Source organism: Cryptotermes secundus, unplaced genomic scaffold (assembly GCF_002891405.2).
Source record: "Cryptotermes secundus unplaced genomic scaffold, Csec_1.0 scaffold1046, whole genome shotgun sequence".
NCBI lineage: Eukaryota > Metazoa > Arthropoda > Insecta > Blattodea > Kalotermitidae > Cryptotermes > Cryptotermes secundus.
In genome coordinates, this window is record NW_019722448.1 from 172,989 (window position 1) to 182,351 (window position 9,363).

The window sequence follows — 9,363 nt, forward strand, 5'->3', positions numbered from 1 at the left end:
GCTGCAAACATTCGTCTCTTTCACATATGTACGGGCTAAGATGAGCGCAGTTCACAGAGATCTTCCAAACAACAAGTAGTTTTCCATCTATACACGACAACGGAATTCTCAGGAGAGCTGTCGCATGAAATTCTCTGCAGTCTTATGTACCCACTCTCCATAACAAAATGAAACTCCTAGACATACGAACCAGATGCTATAATGGTGAATTTTGCCAGTAAACATATTTTATAATTTCATAATTATTCTAATTTTACATAATATTCTACAATTTTAAATTTAAAGCCAGCAGAGAAACTTACTAACATATAGGCAAAAACTAAGAGCTTCAGCAATGAACAGCAATTTCGTTACAATGTATATGTTGTAGCCTGGTTATGATATTAAGGTTCAAAATACGTGTCAGTTCACTCATGGGGCATTGAAGAACTCCCGCTTGTGCAGCTCCTCAAGAGCTTCCCAGTATTTTATGGAACCCGAAGGTTCATTACTGTGTTCACAAGAGCCCTTCACTGGTCCCTATCCTGTGCCAGATCAATCCAGCCCATACCATCTCATCCTAAATCTCTAAGATACGTTTTAATACTGTCCACCCACCCACGTCTTGGTCTTCCCTGTTGTCTCCTTCCTTCTGGCTTTCCCACCAATATCCTATATTCATTTCTCGTCTGCCCCATTCGTGCTACATGCCCTGCCAGCCTCATCCTCCTTGACTTGTTCATTCTAATTATACTTGGAGAAGAATACAAGTTATGAAGCTCCTCATTATGCAGTTTTCTCCAACTTCCCGTCACTTCATCTCTCTTCGGTCCAAATATTCTCCTCAACACCCTGTTCTCAAACACCCTCAGTCTATGTGCCTCCCTTAATGTTAAAAAACAAAGTTTCACACCCATACAGAATCACAGCAAAATTATAGTTTTCTACATTCTAATTTTTGTTTTTAGACAGCAGACGAGAGACAAAAGGTTCTGGACCGAATGGTAGCAAGCATTACCCGAGTTCAATCTCCTCTTAATTTCCTCATGAATCAGGTTTCGATCTGTTATTGTCGTTCCCAAATATCTGAACTGTGCCACATTTTCAAAATGTACAGGTAAAGTAAGGCTATCCCTGTACCAGGCCGTGAAGGCCCATAGGGTTGTTAAACGTTGAGGGTTTCACACTATCTAGACAATCCGCTCACAGATGGCGGTAAGGTTGTCAGCCTTGCGCGCCGGCTGCCCTTACCCCCCAGGAAGATTTCTGGTACTCATTTCTGTTAGAGGCCATAATGCGGCTGGGAGGATTAGGTCAATTGAAAAGTCCATCTGAGCGGGAATCGAACCCACGACCTTCCGGCTTGTAGCATAGTGCCTCAACCAACTACGCTACCATGATATTCATACGGAGATATACGGAAATTTTCAGTTTTTCGAAAGTGATTAGGAGAAAACAGATGAGATTGACACAAGGAACTGTATCTCTCTTGTTGAACAAGGCAAGTGGGCGGTAAGTGTGACTAGAGTCGCGTCGTCTACAGCACCTCTATCACAAGGCGAGTGGCAAAGGGTAATCTTGGTTTGCAGCACAAATATTTTCGAAATACTATTCGCGATTTCTATACCTCATAGATATTTATGTGATTATTAATGTATGCAGATAAACCTAGTTTGTTCAAAATTAATCACACCACACACATGGAACTCCGTCTTAAATTATCATTCTTTGTATTTCGTTAAATATAAGCCACGTTACAACATATTTGAAACTACGTACCTTATTGGACAATTTTTCTGTTGTGTATTATTTGTCTTAAAGACTAATTTGCTTTGAGCTGCATACAAGCAGGAGTTAAATTTGTTCAATGAAGTTACCCTTATGCCTGAACAGCATACTGAAGAATACCACGAAACTGGAGACCTCCCATCACCTAACCTCCCTTCACGCTAATAAACCAGCGGTACCTATTTCATACAAGGCTGAGGGCCACTGTGGACATGATGGTGAAGGCCTATTTCTGTTTAGACTCAAACCCAGATTCACCGATAACGTTACTAGCAGAACTCTTCAAATTAGAGAATTACTTGTGACGTAATACCGTACATTCATATAATATTTAATTAATTTTCTCAGCACTTTGTTTTAAATACTTATCATACATATCCTTCTCTGAGATGAGAAAACTGAGTTTCAAAACCGTATAAAAACACACGCTAAAATTCATTCATTCATCAGTAATCTGTCAAGACGACAGGTCCACAGTCTCTTCCAAAACAGTTCCTCCACTTGATGCGATCTAGAGCTTTCTCCTTCAAATGACAGTATCCTATTCTGTCCCCAAGGTCATTCAGCATCTTCTTACGTCTTCTTCCTCGTCTTCTGGTCACTTCTATCCGCCGCTCTATCTTTCCTTCAATAACTTCTTTTAGAAGGCAGTTTCTGCGTATAACATGACCAATCCAATTAGCCTTCCGTTTTCTTATTTCGTGTAGGATATTCCTCTGCTTACTGACTCTAATCAACACTTCTTAATTTCTCACATAATCGGTCCAACTGATCTTCTCCATCCTTCTCCAACACCACATTTCGAAGCTTTCCAGCTGTTTCTGATCTACTGCCCTAAGTGTCCAAGTTTCAGCCCCATACAAAGCAATGCTCCAAATGTAGCATTTCAGCTAAAATACTCACCATCATAAAAATTTGTTATGGCAACTTTACTGTCTTCACACCCGGTAAGATTTTATCTTTTGTGTTTGAAGTCAGATCAACATGAACAGGGTTTTCGTCTTTCATAAACAATTGATGCTAACACGTTTCTCGTGTTTAATGTGCTATGTACTTGTTTAAGAGAATTACATAGACAGCTCAAGACGCAGAAGTCCCTTATGCCTTGCTACCTCTCTTTCCCAAGTTCCGTTTTGTTCTGCATGGAAACATTAGTTCCAAAGGGATCGCGCGGTCGTGGAGCAGATCTCGATGCTATGAACACGGCGCCGCCTTCAGGGAAGTGGAACGTTTCATCTCAGCATTTCTGCAGATCCTTCATGTGAAATCTTTACCCTACATTCATGAAACGAACACATAATCGGGAAGTAATTTCTACCCACCTAACTTTGTCTCTTGTACCTATTTCATTTCTAGGGACACGCGGTAGCGTTGTTGGATGAGGCACTATGTTACAAGCCGGAAGGTCGCGGGTTCGAGTCCCGATGAGGAGGATTTTTCAATTTGCCGAATTCTTCCAGACGCGATATATGGCCTTGGAGTCGACTCAGCCTCTAACATAAATGAGTACCAGGAATCTTCCTGGGGGGTAAAAAGCGGCCGGTACATAAAGCTGACAAACTTATCGCCGTCTATAAGCCGATTGTCTAGAAAATGTGGAAACCTCGACGTCTCACAACCTTATGGGCTTCCACGGCCTGTTACAATGATACCTTCACCTTTTACCCATACCTGTTTCATTTCTGCAACTGATCTCTGAATATTTGGTTTGGTGCTAAGGGACCTGGGGCAGAAATCCATTAACAGAGTCCTAATATCTGTTCTTGGCGTCCGATAACGTTGAATTCAGTACTTTTCATGCCGAAAATTATTCCTGTTACGAAATATGATAAAAGCTAGGAACATGATAACTTTTGAATACGTCTTCCAATTCTCAACACCTGCGGCCAGTTTTTTAATTCTCCATCACGCAGAAAATTTAAAGGAATTTAATGCACTGAAAACATCAACAGAATGACTCAAAGATGAAACTTAATGTATATCATCTTGTTTAATTAGTGTTACGGGACGTTTAGAAGCTCCATATGGTCATTGAAAGTGAGTTACAAGCTGAATGGACCGTACAGTCCAGACACCTGGTACAGCTGCCAGACTAGAGGTATGATACTAATATACATCCTAACCTCCATTAGACTTCCATATCCGAGTCCAGATTCGAATGTATAAACCGGAAGTAGAGACACAGAGACCACATTGTTCGCTAATCATTTGGCCCGCAGCCTGGCAATGAGAGAACAGGAAGTAACATGCAGGCCCGCATCTCTCGCTGAGCATGCGGGTTCCCTACTTCTTCCCCAGCACGGCGCAAACACAGCGTTTCTGTGCGCAAAGTGTTTTGTGTGTTGAGAACGGAGCTTGGTTTATTCGTGTAAAGAAGTGACCGAACACTTGATCCATTCATAGGGATTAACTATTTTACAAATTTCATAGTATTACACATTCTTTGAACGAGATCCATAACAGGAAATTGTATTGTCATGTGTATTAGTGACTGTATACGGGGTTTAGGTTGGTGAATATATTTACCGACCACTTACAGGTCGTAACTACAAATAATTATTACACTATTGCTGATTTCCACACTACAAGTTACTCAACACTAAGTCTTCTCAGTCTATTTTCACTAGTCTTTATTTGGTAACAGCTCTCCACAATGGCTGTTCCTCTACAGTGTCTTCACTAGACGTTTCCTGGTAATGAATCTTAGCAGTGGAGATTCTTCCGGTTCCCGTTACTTGCTGGTTAATACTCCACAGTTGAACACTCAACTGACTCAACTCAATTCAACAATAGCGCCATCACTTCTCAGTCTCCCTTGAACAGGTTGACTCAACTTGCAACCCTCAACTAACTACTGTAGCGCTGATTGTCTTCAAGATAATTCCTAGGAGTGGACCCCAAGGAAAACGCCTTAAAAATGAGTGTTAATTGGCCCGTTACCTAGCATTGGATGTATGCGAACCGCACAGAAAACACCTCTTCCGAAACTGATTCTATTATCGCGTGCGGGTATTTCAGGCTTTGCCTAGAATTGGGTTTATATGTCATATTATTTTATAAAATTTTAAGTTTTCACGCTAATACAAATGCACCAAAATTTTCTCCGGTGATCAGCCTTGCCAGTGTTCAACTAAAGACCAACATTTCAAGAAATCACCTCTGTCTCCATTATCAGGGTCGGTGTGCTGTATGACCATGCATCACTGAAAAACTGATATTATTGTCAGCGACATACAATGGACCCTGATAATAGAGAACGAGGAGATCTCTGAAACGACAGTTTTTGATTCAACATTGACACGGCTGGTCTCTCAAAAAATTTTAGCTCAGAAGATTGCATTATTGTAATTTGCATCTGTTTGTCCGTCCTTCAGTTCGTGTCTCCTCCGAAAATACATAATAGACGAAATTGATTTAGGTCAATATCAGCCTAATATAAACAGCGTAGAGCGCGCTGCGATTGGATGTCCGAATGCGGGTTCTTCAATTCATTAATTCAGAGCCGAAACGTCTTGAACTCAGAACCATTGAGAATGGGATATAAATTTATAACATCATTTCGACTCCATTTACCTAAATAACATGCTTCTATAATGATATTGAAATATATTCCCATGTTACTTTTAGGCGTATTCTGTTTAAAACTTGCAACGTACTTTTGATAAATTATGGAGGCAGTTTCTAAATTTTAAAACAATTTTGCACCTCATATACTCTATCTCTTGTTAATGTATAGTGCTTCTCTTAAAACGTTTTAAAATGTATTATGTAATGAACTAAATGCAAAAAAAAAAAAATATTTTGCATCACGAGTTGTCATATCTATCTTGATATGTGCTTTGGCAAGACCACAGTTTATGACTTTAGACATTGATGTTTCTTTAATGTTGATTTGTTTCTGTAAAACCTTATTCGTATCGGCAATAAATAAGTATCATTTTAATAATGCATGCAAGATAGGAAAGCGTGTATATGAATATCTTCAGATTGTTATCACAGAAGGGGATGCTCATGCCCTGTCGCCAAAGAAGCCACAGACTGAATCCTGTACTGTTGTTAGTGTAGTTCTGAGAGCGAGGGTATAGAATGAGATTCCTCTCATTGAATTATAACACAGGTCTACAGTACCGCTCTATGACGCGTTAAAAATATAAACAAACTTATATTAAGAGAGCAGTCTTGTGGTGTTACCCGACGTTTAGGAGGAACGTATCGCCCCCATTTTCAGGGTAGAAGGAAAAATAATAAAATTTGTAAGCAAAGAGACCGTGAGAACCGGTACCAGTCTCTCCGCTTGCGAATTTTCTTATTTTTCTTTCTACCCCGAAGATGGAGGCGATACGTTCCTCCGAAACGTCGGTTAACACCACATCTCCACGGTGTCACATCCCAAAAGACTGCTTTCTTTATAGTCACCGCCGTGAAAACCTCAAATCTTACAAACTTGTATTAGCAGTGCAATAGTTTAACGTAAATAATACACCTGAGGATGGCACAGTGATGACGAAACATGTAGTGAAGTGACAAGTGAGATTGTGTGCACTAGAAGACGGTCAATACATACACATCATGGACGCGAATCAGTGCAACAGGACGCTAAAATACAACAACATTGTATTAGCTCACTGTTTATGAATATCACTGCCACTGTCAGCTTCTTCGTTATACATCTTATAATTACCCTGGGCTTTTTGTAATTGTTCACATAAGAATTACTTTGTACAGAATTCGTAGTTCTGTTTATGATATACGAAACTTCGCTTGCCTGGTTTCACTGTTTCGTGAAGTATCAAGCAACTGAAAACTAAATACTGTCACCGGCCTCTCTTTTTCATTCATATGTCGGCTCAGCAGAACAACTAGCTCCTTTCCGGGTCGTGTAAAGGCAATAACTTAGTAAGCGGAAACTATTCCTCCATTCTAGTTACAATAACAGTTTCCTCGGTTAACAAACTGTTTGTTAATTGGCAGCGACACCTAACAATTTGGCCTTTTAAAAATATTATCAAAAATTAATATTCCAATATCAAATGCTGATTAATTTAGATAAATATATGAGTTCCACTCAGAAGAATTGAAGACGCCAGGTGTTGATTAATTTGGTCACGTGAGTAGAACGTAACCAAATCACGTCAGACTCTGATAAGTTGCCGAAATCAAGTGCTGAAGACAGGTATTTTGCGGAAGCATCGCGGAATTGACGACATCCCCTTCCCAGATAAGAATTCATCTTCAATTGGTCGATTTTATCTAGGCAAATTCATCATGCAATCAGCATAAGCCAATCATATAACGACTCTTTAGAACAACGCAGTACCCAGAGGTAGAACTCGGACCTCACACATGGAAGCATATATCTTATAGTACACGAGATTTAGCTATACCCCTCTGAAAATAAATTGTGACAGCTACACATGTCAAAAGACAAATTCACGGCGCAAGAAAGCTACAGACTTGCCTCCTGTTGTGACGTTGCCCTACTTCCGGTCACTAAGCTTGGTGTGAGACAAGGCACTTGTCTTCTGTTCACAAACAAGGAACATGTAACTCGCCAATAAATCAGCCACCCCTTAAGAAATGATTAAATAGAATAATAAGCTCCATAGAGAAGTGTAACATGTTTCAGCTGTCACAATAACAATGCTACATGGGCGACACCTTTATTTCATCATTATACACATTGTCCGTAAAAAGGGTTGCATACTTTCTCTGATACGCTTCATCACAAAATTCTACAATTGTAATACAATAATGACGCCTATATTTTCCCACATCTAAGATTTTCAGGAACCGGTATGGGTGACTATTGACAGGGTTTGGATTGGATAATTGAGTTTATTGTTTGCTTCTACATACCACTTAGAACTACACGTAATTATAGCGCTATCGCAGATCTACACGCTCTACAATTCACCATTACACACATGCCAGGGTTCTCGGTCTTCATTCATCGTAATCTGGCAACGGATTTTAACGCAGTGTTTATACCAGTCTCACTGTAACTGCAGCACACATGAAGTCTTCCTTGCACAGCCTAATTCCTTTCTTGCCACCTCAATTGCCATCTCAAGAGACTCACTCAGTTCTCTTCTGCCAAAGTCAAAGTCACACTGCTACTGACGGTCAGTCAGTCTGTCTGTCTTGGTGTCGAGCATGTTACTTTTTAAGTGAAAATTACTATCCTGTTCATGTGGGGTGCCCTCTCTGACGAGGGGTCAGGTCTGTTATTTGTCAGTCATAGTCGAAAGTATTAGTCCATTGTCACTATGTACACTTATTTACAATTGAGTCTTAATATTTAGTATGTCTAATATATACAAGGCCTCAGTCAGTCTAGGCTCAGTACAGCAGACTATGCCCTATTTCTAGTCGCTACCAGGCAGTCTAGTCCCTTGAATCTCTTCTGCCAATCAAGGATTTTCGTTATGGAGCATCGGAGCGGATCCAACAGGAAACACCATTTAATCGTTATAGCCCAATAATACCCTAATTGTTGCTTACATATTCGTCCCCTCGGGAATCTGTTTACAGAGCCGTTGTATAGCAATAGCTCCGTTATTCCAGGTTTCAGTTGTCATGTTACAATATTATTGACTGTGAAAATTTGCAATATACTTTCGTTGTGTAGTCTGTGGTAGCTTAATATTTATAGTAAGTCTTTTAGACTACATTTTCTTTGTCTCCTTCCTTTTATCATTAGTTCCTTCTGTGCATGATGTCCTCTAATTTGGTTTGGTTTCTCCACAGTGAAAGCCTTCAACGGGAGTTTGCTCCACTTCTGGCGCCTGGATCGCAAACAGATGGGAGCATTCTTGTGCATCGCATCTAACGACGTTCCTCCAGCCGTGAGCAGGAGGATCATACTCAACGTCAACTGTAAGTACCCACATAATGAGGCGGGCCCTTAATGGAGACAGACACTCCCCAGTAATAAGCCGCGTGGCTCCCGCAGGGCGAGGGCAGTAGTGTTTTGCCCCACGTCTTATTAAACGGAATGTGCGCACGGAAATTTCGTCGTTATGTTTCTTATATATAGGAGAAGCCTGACGTCACACCACAGTCCAATCCGAGACTAAGTCATTTCATTTTACGCGGTTGTTGTTTCTTTTTTAATAAGGCGTAAAGAATTTGTTTCCGTTTAGAGTGTAAAAAGTAGTGCGTAACTGTTAAACCTAACAACCTACCAACGTTCTTAATCAAGTAACTGCATACTTGTAATCGATTAATCGACAGATTTATTACTAACTGTATTTCAGAACCGATTCGCTTTTGTGAAACACTAAATTATTCTTTTTGATTTATTTAAACGGTCTTGCATTGCATACACTCATCTATCTCCTTCTCTCACTCGCACTACATGTTTCGGCATAATAATGCCATCTTCAGGTGCTTACTCATCCACGCCAGACTAGTTCATTGCATGCCTTGTCCTCACATTAAAATAACTAAAATATATATCTATCATATACATTGACAAATGTCAAACGTTAAAAATATTAAAATTGTTCCGGATTCCTCATCTCTACGTCGCGTCTCACTACGCCAGTCACGCCCATCCTCCTCTGTTGGAGCACTCCTTCACTATCGTGTGTGTCT

At 40.2% G+C, this 9,363-nt stretch overlaps 1 protein-coding gene across 1 annotated transcript in view; it reads left to right on the forward strand.

Annotated features, from left to right (window-relative positions):
* Positions 1-9,363, forward strand: part of LOC111861524 (lachesin) — a gene marked incomplete at both ends in the record, with an annotated part of 146,896 nt that overhangs the window by 110,002 nt on the left and 27,531 nt on the right. Inside the window, 1 exon segment of the mRNA XM_023846173.2 lies at positions 8,515-8,643. Coding sequence (XP_023701941.2) covers positions 8,515-8,643 — 129 coding nt within the window.